Source organism: Oryctolagus cuniculus, chromosome 12, assembly GCF_964237555.1.
Source record: "Oryctolagus cuniculus chromosome 12, mOryCun1.1, whole genome shotgun sequence".
Lineage (NCBI taxonomy): Eukaryota > Metazoa > Chordata > Mammalia > Lagomorpha > Leporidae > Oryctolagus > Oryctolagus cuniculus.
Genome location: NC_091443.1, coordinates 8,902,482 through 8,929,838, shown reverse-complemented (window position 1 = coordinate 8,929,838; position 27,357 = coordinate 8,902,482). Strand labels below are relative to the sequence as shown.

At 53.2% G+C, this 27,357-nt stretch overlaps 1 protein-coding gene and 1 long non-coding RNA gene across 6 annotated transcripts in view; one reads left to right on the top strand and one right to left on the bottom strand.

Moving 5' to 3' along the window:
• Positions 1-27,357, top strand: part of TTC23 (tetratricopeptide repeat domain 23) — a 98,387-nt gene that overhangs the window by 55,347 nt on the left and 15,683 nt on the right. For 3 of the 5 annotated variants that reach the window (XM_070053504.1, XM_008248783.4, XM_002721772.5), the window contains exons 7-8: positions 10,490-10,595; positions 22,235-22,362. In XM_070053504.1, the coding sequence (XP_069909605.1) occupies positions 10,490-10,595; positions 22,235-22,362 (234 nt within the window). Of the gene's footprint in view, positions 1-10,489; positions 10,596-22,234; positions 22,363-23,355; positions 23,603-27,357 lie in introns of all 5 variants that reach the window. The other 2 variants (XM_070053505.1, XM_051822969.2) reach the window with 1 other exon arrangement.
• LOC138844595 (uncharacterized) lies at positions 19,910-27,269 on the bottom strand. The gene is made up of 2 exons (XR_011380554.1): positions 20,642-27,269; positions 19,910-20,206 (listed from the first exon to the last, which is right to left on the bottom strand). It is a non-coding gene; the product is annotated as an uncharacterized lncRNA (long non-coding RNA).

Here is a 27,357-nt window from a genome sequence, read left to right as displayed (position 1 = left end):
CTGTTCCAACCATGTGCATTGTCGAGCTTTTGAACTATCCCACTCTGATGGGTGAGAAATGACATCTCAGCAGAGTCTTAATTTGCATTTCTATTTTTAAAAATAGAATTGAATAGTTTTTCATGTGTTTCAGGTATTTTAATATACTTCTTGTGAATTGTCTTTTTTATGAATTATTCATATCATTTGTCCATTTCTAAAAAGTATTTCTTGCTCTACTTTTCCTTAACTATTAAAGATTCTTCATAGCTTATAATGTATATGGAACTTTTATCTATTGGTATGTATCATAAAGGACTTCACTTGGTTTGTTACTTTTGAAATCTTGCTCATCGTGTTTCTACTGAGATGGTATAGATGCCATAAAATACACACTACTTCATTCCTCTTTGTGTCTGAATGAAGTTCCATTATACAGATCTGCCACATTTGCTAATGTGTTCATCAGTTGATGGACATTTGGGCTGTTTCCACTTTCTGGCCATTGTGACTAATGCTGCTATGAGCACTTGTATACAGGTGTTTGTATGGACATGTGGTTTTAGTCCTCCTGGGTCTGAGGCTAGGGCTGGAATTGCTGGGTTATATAACTCAATACTTAGATTTTGAGGAGCTGCCAAGCGATTTTCCAAAGTAACCTCACTATTTACTTTCACATCAGCAACACATGTGAGTCTAACTTTGTCCACATCCTCGCCAGCATTTGTTAGTGTCTGTCATTTCAGTGAGTATATCTTACAGTTTTATCTGAATTTCTGTAGTGGCAATGATGTTGCATATCTTTTCACATACTCATTGGCCACTTATGTATCTTCATTGGAGACATGTTGATTCAAATCCTTCACCAATTCAAATTTTTTTGAAAATTTACTTGGGAGATGGATAGACACAAAGTAAATGACAGAGAGAGAGAGAGAGAGAGAGAGAGAGAGAGGTCCCATCTACTGTTCACTACCCAGATGTCCATGTCAGCTGCAAGGGCCAGAGCCAGGAGCCAGAAACTTAACCTAGGTCTCCTGCAAGGGTGGCAGGCGCGCACTCACTTGAGCCATCACCACTGCCCCCAGGGTCCGCAGTAGCTGGATATCAAACCCAGACACTTCCATATGAGATGCAAATTCTCTCCCCTTTCAAATAGTGTTGTCTTTTTTATTGTTGACCTACAAGAGTTCTTCATGCTTTCTGGATGCTGGCTGTTAGCCTCGTATCACATACATGATTTGTAAGTATTTTCCCCAACCTGCAGTTGTCTTTTCACTTTCTTGATAGTCTTTGAAACATCAAAGTTTTAATTTCAGTTAAGTCGCTCATCTATTTTTTCTTCTTTTTCTTGTACTTTCGACATTTGAAAACCCAATGCCTGATCTCAGATTCATGAAGGGCTGCATCTAGGTTTTCTTCTGAGTTTGATCGTTTTTAGTAGGTCTTTGATACATTTTGAGTTAATTTTTGTATGTGATATAAAAGGAGGGGTCTAAGTTGTCCCAGCACCATTTATTCAAAACGATCTTTTCACTGTTGAATGATCTCAGAACCCTTGTCAAAACCAGTTGACTATGAATATGAGGGCTCATTTCTAGACTCAGTTCTATTCTGTCCATCTTTATATCTGCCTCCTGCCAGTACCACATTGTCTCAATTCCTGGTGTTGTTTTGTGGTAAGTTTTGGAATCAGTAGTGTGGATCCTCTAACTTTGTATTTCTTTTTCTAGATTATTTTGAACACTCTGGGGTTCCTTGCAGTTTCATATGAATTTTATTTTGCTTATTTATTTATTAAAAAGTTGATTTTTTTTTGAAAAGCAGAGAGGTGCAGACAGATAGAGACACCCAGAGATTTTCCATCTACTGGTTCACTCCTCAAATTCCTGCAATAGCCAAGCCCAGGTTAGGCTGAAGTGAGGATTCTGGAACTCAGTTTGGGTCTCCTGTGTAGGTGGCAAGGACCTGAGTACTTGAATGATAACCTGCTGCATCCCAGAGTGTGTATTAGCAGGAAGCAAGAACCATATGTAGGGCTGGGATTCAAACCAGGCACTCCTGTGTGGAATGCAGGTACCCCAACTGGCATGGTAACACCTGAGCCAAGTGTCCACCCTATCATATGAATTTTAGGATCAACTAACTTTTTGCTATTTCTGCAAAGAAAAAACAAAACACATTCACAAAATTGGGATTTTAATAGATACTGCATTGAATCCTGTATTTCAAACTGGGAGCAGTGACAATTCTATTAATGCTTTCAATTCATGAACATGATATACCTCTCTATTTATTTAGGTCTTATTTCTTTCAATGATGCTTTGTAGTTTTTAGAGTATAGGTTTTGCACATTTTATCATAAATTTACTCTGAAGTATTTTGTTCTTTTATGCTAATGTAAATGGAAGTGTTTTCTAAATTTCCTTTTCTAGTTGTTCCTTGCTAGCATGTGGAAATACAGATGATTTTTGTCTGTCCATCTGTATCCTGGAGCCTTGCTGAGCTTGTTTATTAGTGCTGTTTTCTCTTGCCATGCAACATTCTTAATGTGTTTGTATTTTCAACCTTTCCTCCTATTGCATCTGGATTTTGAGCCTACGTTGGAAGGATTTCCCTGTACCCAGGTTATAGAGGGATTCACTTGCAAAGTTTGAGAGGTGACTCTTGTTTATTTACAACAATAATAAAGATCAGAGCATGTTTTTAAGTAAGCAATGCAGCTCATTATGAAGGAAGCATGTTGGTGAAATGGAGCTCACACTGGATTTGATATCAGAAAATTTGAATTGGAATCCAGGCTCTTTTTGCCAGCTGTTTGATTACAGGCAAGTCATTTAGCCCATCCAGAGAGCGAGAGAACCCTACAGAAGGGCCTACCCACTTGACAGAACCACTCTAAGTTTCAAAAGGAAAGTGCTTTGTGAACTATTAGGCGTGTTGCCAGTGTAAGCTACTTCTGTTTATTAACAATAGTAGTAAATGTTCGTCAACCCTCCCCTTTTCTTAGGAGATGTACCTAAGGCTCAGAAAGGTGCAGCGTGGCCACAGTTCTCCAAAGGAACCCAGGTCTAAAGGCCATGTGTTAAGTCGACAAAAAGAGATTGTTCCTCCTTGTTTTTCACTCTTCATTCCTTTGCAGTGAGAGAAACACCCACAGAGAAAAGACCTTTTATTTTCTGTAGAATGCAGAAAAAAATTCCAGAGTATTTTAAGAACTAACCTTTTACAGCGGGGGAAAATAAGCGGAGTCCTGCAGAGCCAGCACGGGAAGGCGCAGTCCCAGGGCACGGTGAAGGAGCTGCCATGTGCCCCATCTGGCCCTCTGCAGCAGGGCTCCGTGGGAAAACCTTGCAAAGGGAATGGGTTCTGAAAGTCCTCGTGACAGATTTTGGCGAGCAAACCTTATTTTCCTATCCAAAAGAAAGACCACAGGGTTTTATTTCTGTGAGCGAAAGTTTGTTTGCCATGTGTTTTCTCAAGGGCTGTGAGTTAACACCTCGCAACGTGTGGGTTACTCTTTCACGTCTGTGACATTTGCATTACATTTCTCTCTTTTCGGTTTTCAGGGCAGTCTGTCACTCAGTAGTTCCCGAATTTAGGGAATTTTGACTTGAGAAGGAGAGTGAAGTTGTGGCGTGCATCAGTGGTTCTTCCAAATGCTGTGGGGTCAGAAAATCTCACATCAGGTCCCAGCTCTGGGACGGTTGTTGGCCTGGCTCAGGCCACGGTGGTGACGTCTTGATACTCAACATGTGGCTCCTGGCAGTCCAGGGTACCCAGCAGATGGCAGTGGTTCTGCTTGGCTCTCCTTATTTGCTATGTATCTGCTAAGATGTGCAAATCATTTACTAGAAATAATCAGACTCAGGATCCTTGTAATTTTCAAAAACTCTGAACAGTACTAGGCTTTTTGCTTAAAATTAGAAAAAGTGGAGTGCAATTATGATTTTATTCATGATAAAACATTTTAAGAGTGACATAAATTCAAGTGCCATAAAAAGCACCATTGCTGTTTATAAATTATCGGCAACTTTGGTAAAAATGATATCGTTCAAAGAAATGGGCCACAGGTCACCCTAGACTTCCTGACACTGGTTGAAGATTGTACTTCTGCATGTGTACAGAGGGGTAGAGATGAGTAGACTGAGAGAAGGGAAGAAAAACAAGAAAGAAAGTGACAAATTTGACAGCTCAGAAGTGAAAAACCCCTCTGCACCAACATACGGTAAAGTCGAAACACAAATGTCAGAGGGGATAACAGAGGGGGTTCTAGTAAAATCTCTGCTGAAAAAGACAACTCAGCAGCAACAATAGGAGATGGGAACAGACAATCTTCAGAAGAGGAAACATGGCCAGTAACCATGCAAAAATACCCCAGCCTCATTTGTTGTTAAAGAAATGCAGTTTCTTTGATGGAACTCGGAGTGAGTCATGGGCGATGAAGCCGGGGACCAGGGCCAGGCTGTGTGTGGGTGTGGGGTGTGTGTGTCTGTGGCATATCTGTATCTTGGGAACAATATCCAGGAAAATGTTCTTGGAAATTAGCAGGAAGGAATCACACTGGGAATCGGGGGAAGGGTGCGGCGTGGAGACAGCATTTAGATTTTGTTTATTTTCTGCCACTTAAGCTTTAAAAATTTCATATGCACATATTATTACTGTGTCTTAAAAATCTAGTTAAACTTTAAGAAAATATATTCTTGCAATGAAGAGGAGGAGAAAATCGAATCCCATGGCAGGTTTATTTTGGTGCTAACCCTCACAGAGCATGGGGCTTCTGCTCCCCAGCCCTTTGCAGGAGCTAAAATTGACAGCTGGAGCGCTGCCACCCAGGACTTTCTCTGCCTATTAAAAGAAACTGGCTTAGTCCGGGGAACTCAGTTTTCCAGTGACCTCTGCCCCCAGTGACTTCCCCTTCATCTGATCCCCCCCAGGGAGTCCCAGCTCCATCCTTTCTTACTCAGGGCTCCCCAGCTTCCCCAGGCCCCCATGGAGTGGGGGGTGGGGTGGGTGAGGGCATGCAAGGCTTCCCTGCTGGACAGAAACGGGAGAGAGAGGGAAGTGGCAGCCTCGGGCTGCCACCTGACCCTGGCTTGCGTAAGGGCCTCCGCTGCAAACCGCAGGGCAGGTTGGCCAGTTTGGCAGGGCTGAGAGGGAAAGCAATGCGGCTCCCCAGCTGGTCAGTTATAAATGAAGCTGGGTAACTCCACCTCACAAGGACAAGTGGACTCGAGCTGCAGGGGGAGTCGGCACAAACTTGAACCAAATGAGAAGCGTGCACTGCTGGTAGAAGACACCTTCGCATCACACTGCGCCGTGCGCTCTGTGGCGTCCTCGTAAGGCACTCGCTAGCTGCCTGGGCATCCACACTGTGGCATCCCACCCTGCCCCCCAACCCCCAGCCAGGCTGCTCCATTTCTGGGCAAAATGTCCTTTTTTTTTTTAGCAACCTCCTTCACTATGACGAGATGGGGGACGAGAACCCCATCTTTCTGTGACCTCTGCCCTCACAAGAGCCAGGTGTTAAGCTAGAGAAGCCTGCAGTTTGGAATGAAAGGCCTTGTCCGAGGCTGCGCTGCACTGACTGCTGTGTGGCCTGTAGCCACAGCCTTCCCCAGGCTTCTTTTCCCGATCTGTAAGTGGGCCTGTAACTTCCCTCTCCTTGGGCATCGTGAGGTAACGCCAGCTGGCGGGTGTCATCTGTTGAGCTCCACATCTGGCAAAAGTGGGCACCTAGTCGGTGTTGGCTCTCTGCTGGTGCTAGCCAGGAGCTGTACGGAGAGACCCTGGCTAATTATCGCCAAGCTGGAGACTCCTCTCATCTCCAGGGTAAATATGGTCAGTGTAAGTCCACAGACATGCCTTGGGCTACACGTGTGCTTACTCTCCACTCAGCTGTAGGGGAGATGTCCCTAAGTGGTCCCCTAATCGTGAAGCAAGAAGAAGTGTCTGTGCCCCTGCCCCTGCCCCATTGTGGCCCCAAGGGCTGGGATGCCTTGCACAGGCCCCTCCCAGGGTGCCCCGTGTGGGGAGCAACTCGGACTAGACTGTTACTCGAATTAAGACTTATTCTATGCATCTGCTCTCCCACAATATGGCGCTGAGAAGGGAGTAACAACTTCTACGCAGCTGCCTCTCGCCAACTTGAGTGATGACCTCCAGGAGCTGATCCTGCTCCTGATTGGAGGAGAGCAGCGTACTCGGCGTGTGGGTAGCAGAGTTGGGATTGGTGGAAGAGGACTATAAAGGAGGAGAGAGACAACATGCACCAGGAACATCTATCTGAAGGAACACCTGTGCAGCCCCCGAGAGAGCAGGCCGGCGGTGTGCCGCTCCCCCGTGGAAGTGGGGAAAGTGGCAGGGGGAACCGCCCTTCCACAGAGGTGGAAGGGTCGGTAGCCAACCCGGGAAGAACCAGCAGCAAACCCGGGGAGGGCCGAGCAGACGAAAGAACAGCGCAGGGTCCTGTGTCGTTCCTCCACAAAGACGGGGAGCGACAGCCCCGTTGTGTTTTACATGAGGCTGACACAAGCAGAAATGCTCTCTAATCCTTCTGATTTGTCATCAGCCTTTCCCTTCAAGAAATACTGAACATTTTACAACTCTGAGGGCACAGGCCCCATTAGATAAGAGTCGGCTGACTCTGGCTCGGGACGGCTGGAGCAGGGATGAGGAACCGGTGGTCTCCCCGAGAAACGCACACAGCCCAGAACAGAAGAGCTGCTCTGTGCCTTGGCAGGGGTTGATGTCGTTCAGACTTGCACATGAGTTTTCTCTATCAATGACGCTGTACAGTGTGGGATGAGAGGTTTTGTTATTGTTGTTGTTATTTAACGCAGTCCAACACGCAAGCAACCCAAGAGATTTGGGGACACTACATATTCCCCCTGGGTTCTGAGATACCTGTCCATAGCACATCACAGCAATCCATTGAAAACAACAAAGGATTTGCAGGGCAGCTGGCACCCAGGGAGGTGAGTGAACACTGAGGAGGGGGGAGTGCCATCAGGCTGCAGGTGCCAGCTCCTGCGGAGAGCCAGGGGAGCCAGCAGGTTGGGGGAGTTGGGGGAGATAATGAACTCAGTGGATTGTCCAGCAGGTTTCCAAGGTTACCTTGAAGCCAGCTGGTTATGGGTCCCTTGGACCTTGATGGTGGACGGCCAAGTTCCTGGACAGGTCTTCTGATCTGTCATTTCCCTGTAGTTGGTCCCTGGAATTCTGAGCAAGCATTATTTGTCTGTCTAGACATAATCCTGATCAGTCACCAGGTCAGCAGCGAGCTTTGTTCCTCAGAATGTGGGAAGGGAGAGGAAGGTGCCCGTTATGGTGGCAGTTCCCTGGCAGCCCAGTGGAGAGCAGGTGAGTGGGCTGCCAGGCTCCGCCCATTGTCTATGGCCACCATGCCTTTCTTGGATGGTAGGCACAGGATCACTGAGCGTGATGAGAGCAGGAGGGTAGAGCAGAACAGTGAGCCGGGCGCTGACGTGTGGTACAGGCGGTGTCTGTAGTCCCACATTGAGCATCCCGCGCGTGAGCTCCTTTAAAACTAAAAACCCCTGTCTCATTGTTTTGTGTGTGAATTCCTAGTGTTAACACAACATCTGGCATATAGAAAGCATTTGAAAATGAAAATGCATTAAATTGAATGGGTTGGAATTAAATTAAACTGGACTGAACTGCATTTTAGTCAGTAAGCAAGATGCTAATTTTGCAGTTTCAAACATCATGGGTGTCCCCCTGCAGGTCCCCTCCCTCCGGCCTGTGGTTTTTGAAAGCTCATGAACAGCACATTATAGATTAGATCAGGGATTGAGTTTCTGGAATGAATAATGAATAATAAATGTTTGCTTATGCAGGATTAGCATCTCACACAGAAAAATGTTGAGGTCATGAAAACCATGTGGTTAAATTCAGATCCCTTTAAGCTTTCAGTGCCCACTTTCTTGATACTGCGGGTGTTTTTGCTCTTGGAAAACTTTGCTTTGTGTTTCCAAGGCAAAAGCAATTTACAGCACCTTCAGAATATGTAATCGTTCATTTGAGCACATATCCATGATATTTCTCTGAATTATAATATTGAACGGCAATGAAATATGAAGTCTTTTTTTGAATTCAAGTTTAGTCTATCTAAAACACTACCTGTTAAGTCTTTGTAACCACATGAGGTGAAAGGCTGGCACCCTGCAGTGTTCCCCTAAAATGATGGCTCTTAGAGACAGTTAACCCAGGGTCAAACAGAGTCCTCAGGACTCAATTTCATCTGGTCTCCCTCCCTCCCTCTCCCTCTTTAAGGGGGAAGGTATTTCCTCTCCCCCACCTCCAAACACTGTACACCTGGTAATTTGACTTGGTCCCTGGCCCTATTGTCTGCACATAAGTGAAGTTGCTTTCAGAGCACTCATCATTTGAAAAGCATTTCGAGTCGGAGTTTAGGGTCACCCCTTTGATGCCAAGTCAAGGACAATGACTGCTTTTGGAATTGCCACATCTCTTTCTCAGTTTTTGATATTCTATAAAAAGAAAGGTAGGTTTAAGGCAAAGGATATGATTAGCATTTACGAATAAGAAATTCTGACCATCCTAACATGGCAATAAAAGATGTTACCAGAAATCATGGTTTGGGGAACCACACCATGGCCCAGAGGGGTAAAGCCGCTGCCTGCTACACTGACATCTCACACAGGTGCCAGTTCAAATCCTGGCTGCTCCTCTTCCCACCTGGTTCCCTGCTAATGAACCTGGGAAAGCAGTGGAGGGTGGGGCCAAGTGCTCGGGCCCCTGCCATCCATGTGGGAGCCTGGATGGAGTTCCCTGCTGCTGGCTTCATCTTGGCCCAGCCTTAGCTGTAGAGGCCACTTGGAAAGTGGGCCAAAAGATGGAAGATTGATCTTTCTGTTTCTCTCTCTATTTCTCTGTAACTCTGTCTTTCAAATAAATAAAACTTTTTTAAAAATAAAGAAAAAGAAATCATACTTTGGACTAGCCCCTAATATAAAAAATCTTGAGCTAGTAGCTCAGATTTTAACCAGTGACAAATTAGGTGACAGAGTCAAAGATGACCCCTCCCCCCCATGACCGTCTCAGCAGCACGGTCAGCTGGTCATCAGAGGAACAAGCAGCACTCGGTGCTGACTAGAACGTTCTGCTGGGATGGCTTTGCCTTCTGTGCCAGCTCCACAGATCAGTCGCAGCTCCTGGAGGCTGAATCAGGGCGCTGGCGGGAGTGTGCCGGCATCAATTAGTACTGTCTGGCACTATGGGCTGGGGGCAGGGCATGATAGGAAAAGCAGAACTTGAAGTGGGAGTATCAAGGTGAGAACCCTATCCGAATCCACCTGGGGCGGGTCACCTGGCCATCGGTCTCCGTGTTCTCATCTATAAAGTGAGGATCCTAAAAATTATCAGGAAGACTAAAAGTGATTTCACGAGCAGAACTTAGAGTGCGGCTTGCATCACACTTGTTGCAGTGTTTCCCTCCTTCAAGCTCTCGGGGTTTTAGTATTTCGTTGTCTCTCGGCAATCAGATGGGAGGGCTCCCTGCAGCCTTACATTAGGCTATTATATTCCTTCTCTATTTACCGTTCTGTACCGCACGCTCTGTAGCCAGGCCCCTCCTGTAGCCGGCCATCTCCAAGTACCTGTGTATGGGGCAGGTGAAAACACGCTACTAATACTACTTCTTTTTTTTTTTTTTTTTTTTTTTTGAGACAGCTGTTGTTTTATTTCCAAAATACAGAGACATGAGTTATCTGTGGCCACGGAATCACTGTGTTCCAAAGTCCCCCGCATCTCCTGCTGGTCCACGTGAGGGGTCCAGGCTAGCCAGGGTCACGACTCGGTGTCTCCTGGGCAGCGCCTGTGCCCTGCCAGGTCCCTGCCTGATACAATTTTTAAATTTCAGATATTGACAGGGGACAGGGGATGGAACTATGTTTTTATTTGAAGGAAATGTGTTCTGTGTTTTATTTGCAAGGATTGTTGTTGTAGTCATAGATTCACAGTGTTTGTCGGTTGGAGAATGTTTAAATGGACTTTATTTTCAAGGAACAGGTCTGTGTTCTGTGCCCAGGGAGCCCCCCAAGGGGCAGTGTGCAGAGGGCGTGATGGGTGGCCTTGGTGGATCCGGCCAGGAGGGCTCTGTATGTCCAGGGGTGAGGCTGCTGACTCCGGGGGTAGGGTCCACTTTCTGGGCTGACCGATGACATCGTGACTTCTTGAGGCTGCCTCCTCTCTGCTGACTCCGAGGATCTGAGACTTTCAGATGATGCACTGGTCGTGGGCCCTGGCCGCAGCACCGTGGCAGCTGGACTCAGCCTCCAGTGCCCTCTGCCGCACACACTGATCAGAGAAGCCAGCTCTCCCAGGGCTTGACCGGGCACCATGTCAGTCATTCCTCCCCACTCAGTGGGCATCGCCTTGGCTTCCTGCTTATCGCTGTGAGGGCAGTTAGCCCGCTGCGGCGGCTGCCAAGCCCGTAAACAGCACGTCTCTCCATCGGTCCTGACAGGCGCATCTCATCGTCCTGGGCAGAAACCTCACTCAGGAGGAGATGGCAGACTCCGCGCACTCCGTTGCCCACGCCGCCGCTGCTTCTCCGAGGCCCGCGCACCAAGGTGAGGGCAGCCTCCTCCCCTCCTGTCCCACACACAGCCACCCCCACAGGGCGGCAGGCGGGTGACGGAGCAGGGCTGTGGGCCCTTCCGAGAGCCCCCACCATCTGTGGCTCTGCTACCCTGTTGGCTTCTGCCACTCCGTAGCCTTCTAATCTTTCACTCTTGAATAAGCTAATCTCCGTCCAAACATAGCTTTTCACAGCCCGGGAAATCTGTGCTGGGCTGCCAGGGAACTGTCTGCTTTCAAAGGTGACTGTGTTTGCAGGCTGTTGTGGGGCTGCTGTGGCAACAGCTCGGGCCTCCAGGCTCCCCGGGATTCCACGGGGAGCTGCCATTTACGGCTCCGTGGCTGCCTCCTCCCCACGTTCAAGGCAGAGCCAGGAGCTGTGCCACCCAGGGCTCAGAGCCTCCGCTGTTGCCCCCACTGACAGCACACATTCTGGTGACTTTCACTTTTCAGAACATTCAGAAAACAAGTACAATTCGTAAAGACCTGGGGGTGTATCCCAAGATGTGGATGAGAGCGACGTACTGAGGAAACTGACATCCCTGGTGCCAGAAAGCACAGAATCCATGTCTGGGAGGGTGGGGCAGGCTCAGGAGCGGGAGTCGGGGTGAGGTGGGGAAGGAAGGGGAGGCCTGGCCAGGGACCATGTAGAGGCCAGGCGGGAGCTCCGCTCCGCAGATCTGACGGAGGGGGTGCCAGTGTCCAGCCTGCTGTGCATCCCGCCTGGTAGAACCCCTTATTCTTGCCTCTAGAGCTCAAAGTACCTCCCCAGGTCTGGAGGAACCTGTCCAGGTGTGGAGGGAGGAGACAGGTGGCCTTTCTCGTCCTGCCTCCTTAGAACATTCCATACACAGCTTCCTTTCAAACCCTTCAAAAACCCACAAACGCATACAATTTGTATGCATCAATTAACATTTTTTAAAACCTTTTTTCTAAAAGAAAAAAAAAAGCTTGCAAGAGTCAATATTTTGGCCAGGTTGTTGGTACCTAGAATCCCTTTAAAAGGAGAAGTGACCCTTGCATGCCACAGCTTTTCAAAAGACACCTAAAATAGGACTGCAGGTTCATGGCCACCTCTGTAATAGCAGGGTCACAAATCTACGTGTCCAAGGAGCCAAGCGAGCGACAGGAGTGCGGCCGGTGGTTCTCGGAAGCCGGCGGCAGTGGCGGCGGCGGCAAGCGTAATTATACATCGCAGCTGACCGTGGGCTGTAGCATGAGAGACAGTGCTGTGGAGGGAGGCAGAGAGCAGCAGCCTCTACCCGACTGCTCGCCCGGCCCGGCGCTGCCATGTGGGGAGCAGCTTTACACAACATCTGCTTTTCCAAGAGGCGGCAGAAACATGGGGTGTTGTGGGAGACCTCTAGCTTTTAACTGACCATAACGAAGTCCCCTCTACAAGTATTTGCGGTTCTGAGTGGCTCAAACTAGCAAGAGGGTGGACCCTTCGCTTCTGACCTGGGAAGGAGAAGTGTGAGTAAACAGTGTCGGCTCCCTGCCTTGTTTCTGCCGTGAGGGCGCCTGCCGTAAGTCAGCCAGCGGGTTCTGAGCATCTAAACTCAGGGAAGAGAGTCTGTCGCAAGCGGATGGAGGAGGTGGAGGCCAGGAAACCATCCTTTTGCCGAGAGGGATCCTGGTTTCCAGCGCCTCACCTGGCACTCAGTGCTCTCACTTGCCGGAATGAAAGCAGGAACTGGGTGGGGACCAGTGGACACTGTGCCTGAAGAGTCTGTGCCACGGCTGCAAAGTAAGGTCCCCTGCTCTGCATGGTTGACAGAATCCCATGTGAAGTATGTCGACCGTGTTCCGGTGTAAATGCGGCGCTGATCCTGCCTCTCCTGCGAACTGCGAAGGACCATACTGCCTGCCTGGCTCAGATCCCGTGCAGGAGAATCAAGTGGCCTGGCGTGGGGCTGGCTGGCCGTGGTTCTGGCCTTGCTACAGATGGGCTCAATTATCCCCCCACCCCTTTTTTTTTTTGGTGGAGAAACTGAGGGACCAAGATTAGGTCATTTCCTCAGGGCCTTAGCCGGTGCGTGGAGGATGTGTGAGCCCAGACAGTTGTCTCCCGAGGCTGTTTACTGCTGTGCTGAGATTATAGGGACCGGCACCGCACAGGTCCCAGTTCCTTCCTTACCCGCCTCCCCTCGCTCACGCCAGCCCCAGCATCGCAGGGTTCAGAGCAGACACAGGGCGCAGCAAGGCGGCTGGGAGAGGGGGGTTTGGAGTGCCAGTGCGGGGACCAGGTCTCAGGAGCCTTTCAGCTTGGGAACTTTCTCCTAATGGCTCCACGGTGAGCTGCCCGAGTCTCTTCAGCAGCTCAGAGCGTTTGCTGAGCAGCGCACGGCCTGTCAGCACTGAACCAGGAGAGGAACTTGAGGGTAGAAGGGTGAGGAGACGGCAGCTCCCAGGAGCACGGAACCAGGGTGGGCCAGGAAAGGGCCAGGCGGCTCGGAGCACAGGCCGCAGGGACATCCGTGGCCTCAGGTGAGCGCCTCCTGGGTGCAGGGGCTGGCGCTTCCACAGACAAGCTCGTGAGCTCTGTTAACAGCCCTCGGGGGGTCGGACACAGACGCCCACAGCCAGCTCCCCCCACCCCCGCCCCGCCCCGGGAGCTCCGTCCACCTAGAGAAGCTTCTGTATGCATTGCTCTGCCCCAGAGGGACAAAGTCCCGAGTGGGTCTGCAGGATGCTCCTGGACAGGCCCTTCTAGATCCAGCGTTGACCAGCCAGGACGCTTGCATCCTCCATCCCCGTGGAGACATTAGGAGAAAGTGTCCCAAGCCTAAAGACGGGGCCGTGCTGAGTGAGGAGGTAGGCAGAGGCACCGTGGAGGGGAAGTGGCTCACAGGTGCTGACTGTCCCACAGGCCATGAAGCCCCAAAACAGGTGCAGAAAGGAGCACAAATACTCACCCCAAGGTCTCACACAGATCGCTTCCGTGGGCACATCGGACACAGGTAAAGCAGGGAGAAACCCCGAGCGCTCCCTGTGCTGGAGCCCAGATGGAAAATCGCTGCTGTCAGGATTCCCTTAGTGGCCAACTTGGGAGTGGGAAAGGCCTGGAAGTGAGCCCACCAGGCCAGCGTGTGGAGGCACGGTCCTTGCTCCAGCTCTCACCTGCCCGCACGTGAGTGTGGTGTGGGCAGAGGCCTGGTGGCCCTCTAGAAGCAGAATGAGGCAGGCACCCAGCCAGCCTGCAGAGGGAGCCTGAGCAGGTTCCCACTGCCTTTCATGTCACCTCCCCCGCGGGCACAGCAGGAAGGAGGGAAGCCCACGCAGGGCTGAGCCCACTGCCGCCTCCAGCAGACCAGGTCCCTCACACCTGTCACCCACACAGGCCCTCCTGAATTGGACTTGGGTCACTTCTAGCTCAGAAGTCATGGCCAGACCCTGTAGGAACAAATTTGCCTGTTGCACTGATTAGGGCTCCAAGGGGCCTGGAATTGAGGGGCGCTCCTAGCTCTGTGCACCCCTGTGCTGAGGCTGTGCTGAGTACAAAGGTTTTGCAGAACAGCTTGGCTTTGTTTTATGGAAAGCAGAGTCTAATGAGAAAAGTCTCCCCTTGGAGGCTGTCTGAGGCCGGCCTGCTGAATGCCCATTGAAGGCATTGCTCTCCAGCAAACACCACAGGCCACGGAGCACAGTGGCTGAGGCTCTGGGCACAAGCACGCCCCTCTGCCCTGTGCCTTCCCTGCATTCCTCGTGCAAACAAAGCTACCCTAGATGTCAGGGCGGATTGTGATTGCATAAAGACTCCTAATTCAGGCCCCAGGAATGCCACTAACCTGAGCCTGGCCAGCCTCCCAGAGCAGCCATAGACAAACTTGGTATTAACAGCGCTCCCAGCCCTGCTCAGTGCTCGAGGCATTGGCCTTGTTTATAACTCTTCTCCTCAAAGATATGAAAATGAAATGGTCTGGAGCCAAGCACATTTCAGGATAAGCCTTTGAGAGGCAGATGTAGCCCGCAGAGTACAGGCAGCCTTGTTTGGAAGTGGCCCCATCTGTGGCCTCCAGCAGGGCCACGGAGTTCTGCAGGGTCTGGTGACAGCCAACAGGATGGGCTCTACCCCACCAGGGTCTAGGGGCACGGGGACTGGAGTCGCAGGCAGAGTGGGTTCCCAACACGTAGTTCCCTCTGCACAGTAGGTGCAGCACCCCAGGCCCGCTGGTCTTGGCCTCCCCGCCCCCCCATATTACACAGCCGACATGACACGTGTGAATGTCTGACGTGGGTGCTGTGTCTTACCCAGAGCTTTCTGGGGTTACCGTACACAATACTCCTTTTCCTCAGCTCTTACTCCTCTGCTGGCTTGCCCCATGCTGGGCCCTACACCACCCTGCTCCCCTGGGATCTGTGTGTCCCAGAGAGACCATAAGTCAGCCCACCCCTCTGTACACCTGTGCTCAGACCCTGTGGGCTCCTGATAGGTGACAGCCACAGCCCGGTGTCCTTCACTTTCCATAGCCCTCCTTAGCTGCCCATGTGCCTCCCTCACTGCAACTCCACCCTGGGGCCCTCCCAGGGGACCTGTGGCACAGTCCTGCTGGCCAAAGGTGGGAGCAGCCGTGCCGGCCCCGCCCCTGCCCCATCTCCCTCCCCCCTCCTCTGGGCCTGCCCATCTTCCTTTCCTCCCAGGCCCACCCACCCCTCAGCCCCTGCTCAGAGCAGCCCGCCAGCCTGAGCCTCCGCTGTGGGTGTCCATGTCTGCTCGGCATCTTTTTTTTTTTTTTTTTTTAAGAAATTGTCTTTTTTTTAAAGATTTATTTATCTATTTATTTGAAAGTCAGAGTTATACAGAGAGAGAGAGAGAGAGAGAGAGGCCTTCCATCTGCTGGCTCACTCCCCAATTGGCCACAATGGCCGGAGCTGCACCAATCTGAAGCCAGGAGCCAGGAGCTTCTTCCGGGTCTCCCACATGGGTGTAGGGGCCCAAGCACTTGGGCCATCTTCTACTGCTTTCCCAGGCCATAGCAGAGATATGGATTGGAAATGGAGCAGCCGGGACTCAAACCAGTGCCCATATGGGATGCTGGCACTGCAGGTGGCAGCTTTACCCGCTATTCCACAGCCTGGGCCCCTGCTCTGCATCTCAAAAGGAGCCATTGAGAAAGAGAAGGCAGAGTGCAGTGGGGGAGGCCAAGAGGAGCCTCTGTCTCTGTTTCTACCAGTGTTAGGAGGACTCCCTCCCAGAAACTTCTGAAAGTCACCATAGGGTCATCACATCATGTCTGGGTCCAGGGTCACTCAGCAGGTTAGAAGCAAAGCAAAGCCTAGAGTGGAGCAGTAGCCCTGCCCACTTAGCACACGGCAGAACCAGAGAGGTGCCCACACTGCCGACGCCGCGTTCCCGGTCCCGGAAGCCCAGGAAGCTGTGAGGCCCCTGAGGACAGGAGAGGGGAGCTGTGGGACTTGGCCGCCCCCAGGGGAGCAGGAATGGCCTGGCTTTCTGACCGCCTTCGCTTCCCCGTGTCTGGGGCAAAGCCTGCGGCTCCGAGCCTGTGAGCTGTGACTGCCACCTTCACCAGGCTTGGAGCTCGGGGCTTCTCAGAGAAACTTGTGCTGTTTTATAGTCACACTTAGCTTCCGGAAGGCTTCGAAGGTAGCTCATGGGGACGCACGCACTTCACCGGGACCAGCAGCTGCAGCCATAGGTCTGAGGCTGCTGGGAGCCTGACCACCAGGTGGCTGGCCATGCGGACTTCTGGAGGGAGGAAAGGGGCAGTGGGCAGCCTGGTCCGCTTCCTGGGTGGTAAGGGTGCTTAAGGCAGGGAGACCCCGTGCTCAGGGAGCCCCTTGCCAGGCCCTGGGGGTGTCTGGCCTCACCAAACCTGCTGCTGTACTGTGCACCTCACTGTTCTGATGAAAAACGTCCCCCCTCCCAAGACAGCCCTGGACTTCCTTGGCTCACACAGCTGGTGAGCAGAGCTCTGTAAGACTCGGAAGCCTTGTCACCCCCTGCCCACCTGCCATGGCCCCGTGCAGGCCTTCCTCCTGGAGAGGGCACCCTGCGTGGACTTCTGAAGCCCCGTGGGGAGGAGAGAGCCTGTGCTCGGCTCCGCGTGCCCCACCCCACCCCCGGCCAGCAGCTCCCAGCACCGTCTAAATGGGTTCAGTGTGTTGTGTTTGCCGGCTGCCCGTCTCATCTGCGTGAACACCAGGCTGGGATGTGAGACTTTGTGGTCTGACAGCCTTTGCAGTTAGTACCGAGTAAAGACTGTTTTCTGAGACTGTCACAAACGATAATTGTCACTTTGCACACAGAGGCCTCCGCCTGCACGAAGGCTGTGCTTCCTGATCCAGGGCAGCTGGCCCAGGGGCACTGCATTTCTTTTAATTGGAAGTCTCCTGACCCCCAGGGGGCCACGCTGTAGCCCCCGCATTGCCCTTTAAATAAAGCCTGGAAGCAAACACCTCCACCCAGGGTCCCCAGAGAGAGCCATCTCACAGACAGTACACCGGCCTGCCCACCGAGCCACACTGCCTCCCCACCCCCGCCCCCTGGCCAGCCTAAGCACGTGTTGGGGTGAACGTGGCGGGAGCTCCGTGGCCTTGGGACACCTCAGCCGCCAGGGCTCAGGTTTACAAGCACAGTCATGCTCCTGTGTTTAGAAGATGACCTCATCTGCCGCCCAGGCCACGGGCATCAGGTTGCAGAGGATTCTAGAAGTGGTGTTAAAGTCGGGGTGAAGACTAACTGGTGGAAGAGCTGAAGATGCCAGCTCTGTGTGAACCCCCACCCAGCTTCAGGGCACAAGGTCCACACCGGGAGGGAGGGCCGTGACTGCCTGTCCATGCAGAAATCCTGTTGTCACTTGTCCCAGAGGCATCTAGGGTGCCCTCCCTCCAGAGAACACACTCTGGCTCTTCAGGAAGTGACCCCTGCCCTGCAGCACCAGGACTCGGCTAGCTCTGCTGCCTGACATTGCTCTTCTGAATCGTAGCTCCCAAAGGGGTGCAGGAAACGAGTGGGGGGCTTCCGGTGAGGGAGTTGTTCTGTTTCCCGGATCAGGATGAAAGTGGTTTCAAACTAGCACGCGGGGGCGGGTAGGGGTGTTGCCCCATGGATGCCGTCGGCCTTGCTGTTCCTCCAGCTCCAGGCCCCTCCAGGGTCCAAGGTCCTGACGGCAGTTGACAGACACCTCATGTGTGCTTGGCTTGCATGGGACAGCAACCAACCCACCCCCTGGCCCAGTCCCCCTTTGATTAGAGACCCACCAGAAACAGGACTGGAGAAGGCTTGGGAACTCAGAGAAGCCAAGGACCCAGGGAGGGAGCCCACCCAGATGTGCAGGCAGTGCCGTCCCCAGATGCGCAGGCAGGGCTGTCCCCAGATGTGCAGGCAGGGCCGTCCCCACCTCCCCAGGCATTGCCTCAGGAGCCACGCGGCCTGAGTTCAAGCAGTGTCCTCCCCCCCTCCCGCCCTTCCACCCCTCATCCAGAGGGCACCTGCACTCTTCCACTTCCTCTTTGGAAAGCATGACTGGGTCTCCCTGAGTTGGGGGTTATGTGCCTCTGGGCTTCCTTTCTCCCAACATCTCCATGGGCTTAGCTGCACTGGGAGACGGGGCCTCCTGCCCCGGGGCCAGCGCTGACATGGGGTGCTTTTTGGGGGTGGTTATGACCCACGAGGGGAGGAATCCTAGGTTATCATTACAAGAAAAGGGTTAATAAGGTGTCCTGCGTGGCTGCAACCATCCGTGCCGGGGAGACTGGCTCTGCCCCAGGAGAAGGGGGGCAAATCTTGGGGCTCTCTTGGCCTCTGCCAGCGCCCAGGTCTTCAGTGCAGGGAGCTCTCAGGCCCGGCTCCTCCCCAGCCCTTTCCATCTGCTGATCTTCACGGGAAGCACCTGTCCTGGGGGACGAGGCCCGGTGGCAGAAGGGCATTCACTGTTAACAATGGGTTCAGCTACATTCTTTCACTAATCCGCCACTAGCTGGAAAATTAAGGGATCACAAAAACTGCAGTCCTGAACCTCCTCATTCGTCCCAGAGTCTCTGGCACTTTCAGGATCAGCAAAATAGATTCCGGGTCATCCCCGACGTTTGCTGTCGTCAGATGATCCGAATGGCCAAGGTCGACACTTGGTTTGAGCAGCGGATCCGTTCTGTTGGCTCCTGTGAGTCAGCTCGTGGAGAAGACGTCACATTTTCCATGGGGCAGAATTTTCTCCAACTAAGACGAAAACTTGAGTCATCCTCCAGGAATGCCTTTGCTGCTCTGGCGGTGGACAGACCTCCACTGAAGGAGAGGGAGGAGGATGACTTCCGCCCAGCCGCAGACCCCCGGGCCGGGCGGCTGCGGAGCGGGCAGTGCCCCACTGTGAGAGCCCTGGCCCGTGCCACACGTGGGGGATCTGGCTGATGAACACAACTGGTTTGCAGACCAAAGCTCCCCTGAGGGTGACCACATTTGGTAGACTTGCTTCCCAAGTGTTTCCTTCTCTCTGTTCTAAAACGGACTACGTGGAATGTACCTGGGCCATTTGTCACGAGGGTTCTCCTCGTGAGTGTCAGGCCACTCAGAGCTCTTGAGGCCAGCAGGGCCCGCAGGGCTGTTCATCTGCAGTTTTTTTTTTGTTTTTTGTTTTTTGTTTTTTTTTTTTTAACCAATGTACCTGTTACTCCGCCTCGTGGGGGTGGGGGGGACGTCCACTGCCCCGGTGATCAAAACTGTCCCTAAAATCAGAGCAGTGAGCACTCACTGAGCTCCGGCTCCCCATCAGGCATCTCAGTAGTTACTGGTGTCAATCTGTTCACTCCTTTTTTTTTTTTTTTTTTGACACGTAGAGTTATAGACAGTGAAAGGTGTGGGGAGCAATCCGGACTAGACTAAGTTACTCGAATTAAGACTTATTCTATGCATCTGCTCTCCCACAATGTGGCGTTGGGAGAGAAGTAAACAGCTTCCGCACAGCTGCCTCCAGTTCAACTGATAAACTGTAGGACTTGCTCCTGATTGGAGGAGAGCAGCGTACTCGGCGTGTGGGCAGCCGAGTTGGGATTGGCGGAGGAGGACTATAAAGGAGGAGAGAGACGGCATGCACCAGGAACATCTATGGGGAACATCTAAGGGGAACATCTAGCTGAAGGAACACCTGTGCAGCCCCCGAGAGGAGCCGGCCGGCGGTGTGCCGCTCCCCTGCGGAAGTGGGGAATGTGGCCAGGGGGAACTGCCCTTCCACGGAGGTGGAAGGGATAGTAGCCAACCCGGGAAGAACCAGCAGCAAACCCGGGGAGGGCCGAGCAGACGAAAGAACAGTGCAGGGTCTTGTGTCGTTCCCCCACGAAGACGGGGAGCGACAGAAAGGGAGACAGAGAGAGAGACAGAGAGAAAGGTCTTCCTTCCATTGGTTCACCCCCAAAATGCCCGCTACAGCTGGTGCTGTGCCAATCAAAAGCCAGGAGCCAAGTGCTTCCTCCTGGTCTCCCATGCAGGTGCAGGGCCCAAGCACTTGGGCCATCCTCCACTGCACTCCCGGGCCACAGCAGAGAGCTGGACTGGAAGAGGGGCAACCGGGACTAGAACCCGGCACCCATATGGAATGCTGGCGCCATAGGCGGAGGATTAACCAAGTGAGCCACGGCGCCGGCCCCCAATCTGTTCACTCCTTACAGCCCTGCAAGGGACTTACCAGTGTCAGGGTTCCCCTTTCAGATGAGGAAACGGGCCAGTGGGGTAAGGCATGCGGCTGGCGAGGAGCAGAGCCGGAACGTGAGCCCAGGCAGCCTGGTGCAGAGCCTGCCACCAAAGAGCAGCCGCATCTTACGTGGGCAGCCCAGTTCCTGCTCCCGTGTGCTCTGGAGAGCTCCGCCTGTGGAGCGTGGCAGCCTCTTTGGAAGCCCCCTGCATTGCTGTCACAGAATAAGAAGTCCAAAGGCCAAGTCAATAGAAAAGATATGAAAATAAATAAACCACTAGATGGCTTAATCAAAAAGACAGGGAGAAAGTACAAACACAAAGCTAGAAATGATAATAGGGAAATAAATATAGAGAAATTTACAGAAGCAAAAAATAATGTTCTATGCAGGATACTTCAGAAATTTCTTAGAATTAAGTTTAGGAGCAGTCAGGATGCCCGTGTTCCACGATGTAGTTGTTGGGTTTGTCCCTCGCCTCCTTCTGACGCCAGCTTCCTGCTAATGTGCACCCTGGGAGACAGCAGTGACGGCTGCAGCAGTTGGCTTCCTGTCACTCACATGGGAGAACTGGATTGTGTTCCCAGGTCTGAGTTTCTGCCCTGGCCTAGCCCCCAGCCTTTGCAGGTATCTGGAAGTGAGCCAGCCCATGGGCGATTATCTCCCTCCCCTGCCATGTGTGTGTGCATATGTGGACGAAATAAAAGTTTTCTGAAAGCGCGAAGTCGGAGTGGGCACTCACACAGCAGGTTAAACCTAGGGTGGAGTCCCACTTCTGCCTCCAGTCCAGCTCCTCCCTGCTGGTGTACCTGGGAGGCAGCAGGTGATGGCCCAAGGACTCGGGTTCCTGCCTCCCTCCTGGGCGGCCTGGATGGAGTTCCTAGCTCCCAGTTTTGGCCTGTCCCAGCCCCCGCTATTGTGGGCATTTGAGGGGTGAACCACTGGATGGAAAATCTGCCCCCTCTCTGTGACTCTGCCTTTCAAATAAGATGCATTTTCCGTGAACTTTCTGAAGACCCAGTCGTACGGCACTAACATAAATGAGATTTCCAGGAGCAACATGTGCATGAGCCGTCATCTTCCCCAACAAACCCGACGTCCTCGTCGTGGGTCACTGTGAGGTCACCCCCAGCAGGTGCCGAGGGAGTCCCCGTCTCCTGGGTGAGGAAGCCATCCGACTTTCCACCATGAAAGCAGAGGTCAGCCAACGTGCGGCTTAGGGCAAATCCAGGCCAGACCCAAGGGATAATCTTGCTTTCTGAAAACCAGCAGTGCCCTGGGTTGTAGCCCACCCCAAGAGAGCTGTCTCACCTGGCTTATGGCTTACGAGGATCACCCATAGCCACAGGGGAGGGGGCTCTGGGGTCATCTGAGACCTGTGCTGGGCTGGCCGGCTCTGTGCAGCGCGAGTGCACCTGTCTCCTACTGCCCTCGAAGGCGCGGCTTCAGCTCCTGCTCCCCGCTCTGGCTTTTAGTTCTCTTTCCAGACCTGGGGTTTTCCTTGTCTTGCATTCAGGATTGGCTGTGTGTTTAGACATGTGTTTAAGCACTGGAGTCACTGAGGTTTCTTCCCTCAACGGCCTCAGACAGATCTTCAGGATTTTTCACGTTTTGGAAATATGTCCCGAGAAACTAGTGGCCCTCAGATCCGAACACCCATGAGGAGTTACAGGAAGAATCACTGAAATTCTTACCCGTGTTGGGGTCTGTGCAACACACTCTCTTTTGGCGTGAATGTTGATTTTTTGTATCACTGGGAGAGCTAAGCTGAGTGACAGTTGAGCAAAGTGAACTGCCATTCACTTCTGAGACCTGAATCTTTTCTGCTCAAATGGGCAGATTAGTAGGCAAGGGGCAGTGTCCTTCAGTGTTCTCTCCAAATAGCTATGATTCTCAGATTGCTCACCCCCACTGAAAGCATGTTTATGTCCCCCCCATTTCGAGTCTGCCAGCAGTGTTCAAGGTCGCTGTTGATGATGCTTTCCCTTAGATGTGGCCGAGCAGTATTTTCAAGAGTGCATGTCTCATCTTCAGGACTGTGGAGGGAGGGAAACAGCCAAGTTTCTCTCCATTCAAGATGAATTTTGTCGTTTTCTGCAAATTGCTGGACAGAATGAGGTAAGTTGGGGTTACAGTTGTCCAGTCATTCACAGGAAGACTGGTTGGTATCCCAAGGGTTACTCCTTTACTCTGTGAGCATCTGTCAAGCACCTACTATGTGCAAGGCACGTGGCAGGCCCTGGAGGGGCACAGATAAATAAGGCCCAGTGGCCTCTCCTGGGAAGCTTCTAGACAGGAGCCAGGTGCTTCTCCTGGTCTCCCATGGGGTGCAGGGCCCAAGGACTTGGGCCATCCTCCACTGCACTCCTGGGCCATAGCAGAGAGCTGGCCTGGAAGAGGGGCAACCGGGACAGAATCCAGCCCCCCTGACCGGGACTAGAACCCGGGGTGCTGGCGCCACAGGCGGAGGATTAGCCAAGTGAGCCACGGCGCTGTCCTGAAAACTAATTCTAAGAATGTAGATGTCCTGTCCACTTACGAAAGCTCCTAAAGGACTGGACACCATGAGGTCCCACAGGATGGACCCCGCTCATTGCAGCTGGGGTAAAGGGTGGCGGTGAGTGTGCCTGTTTCCTCTCTCCCCCATCTGGGTAATGGATGGCACCTGTGTGTCCAGGGAAGGCCACACAGGGCGGAAGTTCCAGCTCCCTCTCCTGCCACTGACCTGGACAGGCACACTTCACATGGAACAAGAGCCCGTAGTCGTCGGTATTGAAACCCTTAAGAACGTAGTCCCCGCAGAGCCACACGCTGTGACTGCACATACACACATACATGTGTGTGCACACACACGACCCTCTGTATTTGTGTGTTCCACATTGCAGAATCAACCAACCAAACATATTTCTTTAAAACACCGTGTCTGTACTGGGCATGTACAGACTTCTTTTTCTTGTCATTATTTCCTAAAAAGGTAGCAAATGTTTGCATAGCATTTGCCTTGTATTAGGAGTAAAAGTAACCTAGGGATGGTTTAAAGCATACAAGGGGATTTGTGTAGGTTGTATGCAAACACTACACCATTTTATTTACTAGTTATTTATTTGACAGAGGTACAGAGTGAGACAGAGAGCTCCCATGTGCTGGCATCTCCCTCCCCACATGCCCACAAGAGCTGAAGCTGGGCTGGGGCCTGCGTCGGGAGCCAGAAACACAATGCAGGTTTCCCACGTGGGAGGCAGGGACCCGATCCCTCGAACATCACCACTCCTCCCAGAGTTTGCAACGCGAGGAAGCTGGAGTCAGGAGCTGGTTCCAGGTATCGAACCCCAGCACTCCCACGTGTGACTCAGGCATCGTAAGTGCCAGGCAAAGTGCACACTTCCAATACCGTGTTACATAAGGGACCTGAGCAGCTGGGGATTCTGGTATCTGTGGACAGCCTGGAACGGATGCCCCAGGATCCCGAGGCATAGTTCATGGCGGGGTGGGGGGTGGGGCGGGGTTTTGTTTTGTTTTGAGCTCCGACCTCTTTGGCAGATCATTTCCCTTGCTCCCCACAGATGGTCCTCCCTAACAGCACTTTCCCAACACCACCCGTCTCTCAATGCAGCATCACAGGCTTTTTACTTGTATATATCCTTCAAGTGTTGTTTGAAAGGCAGAGTGACATCCGGAGAGACAGGGAGAGATCTTTATCCGCTGGTTCATTCCCCAAATGTTCCCATCAGCCAGGGCTGGGCCAGGTCAACACGAGAGCCAGGAACTCTATCCCTGTCCCCGACGTGGGTGGCAGGATCACAAGTCCTTGGGCATCTTCTGCTGCCTTCCAGGGTGCGCGTTGGTAGGGAGCTGCATTAGAAGGTGCAGATGGGACTCAAACAAAGGCACCGTAATATGGGATGTGGGCGTCCCTAACGGCAGCTTAACCCGCTGCACCACAAGGCCTGCCCCACACACAGGCTTTTAACCTGGATGCACCATGTTGTCAGGACAGAGTAGGGCTGCATTCCCAAGAAATGGAATTCCATTCTTTATCTGGGTCACCCAACCAGGGACAGAAGGGCCTTCCAGGGGTCTCAGATCCCCCCCCCACATTTAGAGGATGCTCAGGTCAGAAGAGTGGGGGCCGTCTGCCCCATGATGCCTCTCCCCCTCCAGGTCCTTGGTCACTCTCCCCTCCACAACATCCCTTGAACCTGTGTGCCTCCCCTGCCCCCGCCAGTCATGATCTCCTGCCTGGAGCACTCTGGGAAGCTCCCGTCTCCCGGCCACTGCTTCTAGGCTGGCCCTTGTCTAATCCGCTCAGAATAAGGAGGCCCCGGCGATCCTGGCAGAAAGCAAAGCTGATCTGTGATCCACGGACACTCATCTGTGAGACACTGCAGAGGCTCCCCAGTGCCCTTAGGACTAGCCAGAACCCGCCCCCTTCCACCACCTGGGCTCACTGACAGTTCCAGTCTGCTTGTGCCCTGCCTCCCTGGTGTGTGTCCTGCCACCCTGGCCTTTCCTAGTTCCCACCCCTGAGCAGAGAACGCCAGCTCTCAGTCTCTCCTGGAGGGGCCTCCCCAGCCATCTCAGTCCGGCCCTCGGCCCCCGCCCACCTCCCTGCTCCTCCCCAGGCTGCCCTGCACTCTCCCCGTTGTTCCTCCTTGCAGAGCCCTGCTGGATATAGTGAGAAGTTTGTAAGTACAGACTGGACATCCCTGATCCAAGTGCTCCAGAATCCAAAATGTTTAGGGCACCAGCGTGATGCCACAGTGCAACCTCCCGCACCCACCCTCCCGTGGCGGTCACGTGGCCAGCAGAAGGCAGGCGTGCTAACAAGACCGTGTTAGATTACCTTCAGGCTGCATGTCTAAGGTGTGTGTGAAGCGTGTGTGAAGTTCATGTTTACGCGTGATTCTCCTCCCCGTGAGACAGGATAGCTCATTGTGTATGTGTAACCATTCCCAACCCCGGAACACTCTGGTCACGAGCATTTCAGATGGGGGACACCCCACTGTTTGTGGTGGCTGTCGGTGGTGTCTGTTGACTAGACTGAGCAGTGACCTTCGTGCTCATGGTGGGGAGCGGGGAACAGCTGGGTGGGGGGACGCTTGGCTGCAGGCCAGCTGGCTGCCTGACTACCCAGGCCCTGCGCCCTCCCCTGTTCCCGTCTGGCTCCCTGCCGTGGGGTCTGCTGCCGAGGCACTTGGTGCCTCACTGCCCGTGTCCCACCACCCAAGTCAGTGGTGAGATGCTTCCTGCTTTCCCAGGATGCCGCTGGAGAGTTTGGCAAACTGGCTGTTTTCATTCTAGGGCAGCTGCCAGCCCTTCCTGTGCCCTTGTAAGAATAGGGAAGGCTACCCCTCCTCAGGTGGTACAGCCTGTGCCAGGGCACATGGCTTGGAGCGTGGCACAAGGGCCGGATTTCAGTCCAGGTGCCCTTGCCCATGACGCAACCTGCCCGGCAGACACGGCAGCCTTATGCTACGGTCACCCTTTGGGTGCAAACCTCTCACCAGGGGTTCCAGTAGGTGTCCACTAGCAGGGGCTGGGCCCAAGGGCAAGCACAGGGCTGCGCTCAGACCACCCTAGATGTGGCCCCAGCCCACACACAGGCACCGACAGGAGGGTGACCCTGGGGTAGGGGATGCTTTGGACCATAAAATGTGAGTGGAGCTTACTCTGCCACAAGTTAAGGTAGTCCCTGGGGGTCCAGCTTCCTGTGTGCCACTCTCCTCACCAAGAACCTTCTCGGGCCTCTTATTCTTCATTAAAAACAAACTCCTACCCCTGGCATGAAGCAGGACCCACACCACCAGCCCGGCCTGTGACTCCTCTTCCCGGCTTCACACCCTGTCTGCCATAGCCTAAGCAGGCCACGCGCTTCCCCTGTGTACCCAGGTGGCCCTGCCCTGCCCCCGGCCCACCTCAGCCCTGCTTTCTCCTCGATCCTCTCCACTAAGCTCCTGACGGCTTCCTCCAGCTGGACTCTCCACCTGACCGCTAAGTTCCCACACATCCGTCTCTGGCTTCCCTGCCAGGCTGAAACCTGCTTCCAGGAGAGGGGTCAGTGGGTCCCCCAGAGCCTGGCAGTTCCCCTGGAAAAGCTTCCCGGGCCCGGCCCCTGGCCAGTGTGGGTCCCTGCTCAGGGGGATGTGATGGGATCCAGTCTCAGGCAAGCCTGGATTGGAACCCTGGTCCCTGGTGTGGCTCCCACAATTCCTCTGCTTCCCACCTAAGCGATGGATTTCGGCCGCATCAGCACCATCAGTGTGATTCCCCTATCCCCGCCCCTAACTCGCTGCCAACCAAGGGACAGAGCCCTTGCTAGCCCCGCGGCCCACGCGGTGGGAAGCGCCCATGGGTCCCTGCTTCCTCGGGCTGTGATCAGCATCTGTGTCCGGCAGCCATAGCCGTGCCTGCATGCGGGAGGCTGAGGACGTGTGGCAGACTGGCAGCGCTGCGCAGGGCTGTCCTGCTTGTCTTAGTGTGTGAAGAAATCGACATCAGAAAAAGCTGTTTTCTGACCAACTCGGTTTCTTTTCACTCTGCATTGGTGCAAATAAAACAGATAAATCAAGCATGTCACGTCACATTGGAATGTTTAACTGGGGTTTCCTAAAATATTCCCTGTGAGAATGGAAACCTGTGGAATGTTCTGGATGGTCAGTAAGGAGACCGATTACAGGGAGCATGCATGGGAACACGCGTGTGCATGACAGGAGAAAAACCTGGATCTAAAGGGTGCGAAATCACCAGCGGGATTCAGACCCTGCCCCACCCTTGCCGCGCTGTCCGGTTCCCAGCAAGCGTCTTGATGGCTGTGCTCAGCGTCCTCGGGCAAAGGGGGGCTAAAGGGGGCCCCTCTGAGGGGCAGCGAGAACGAGCGGAGGGTCACGCGGGTTCCTGACACCTGAGGTGCCCTGCCTGCCGGCCTCGCTCTGCTCACCTGAGGTGGGTTTTCTCCACAGCGCCCCTCACGCACTCCCGCTTCTGGTTTACACCCCTATCCCCTGGCCGTGTTATTTCCTGTCCCCCAGCCAGCCAGAGGGAGTGGGCGCAGCTCAGGAGCCCACCGAGCCCTTCCCCTGCGGTGACGGCGCCCGTCGGCTGCTCTTCTTCATC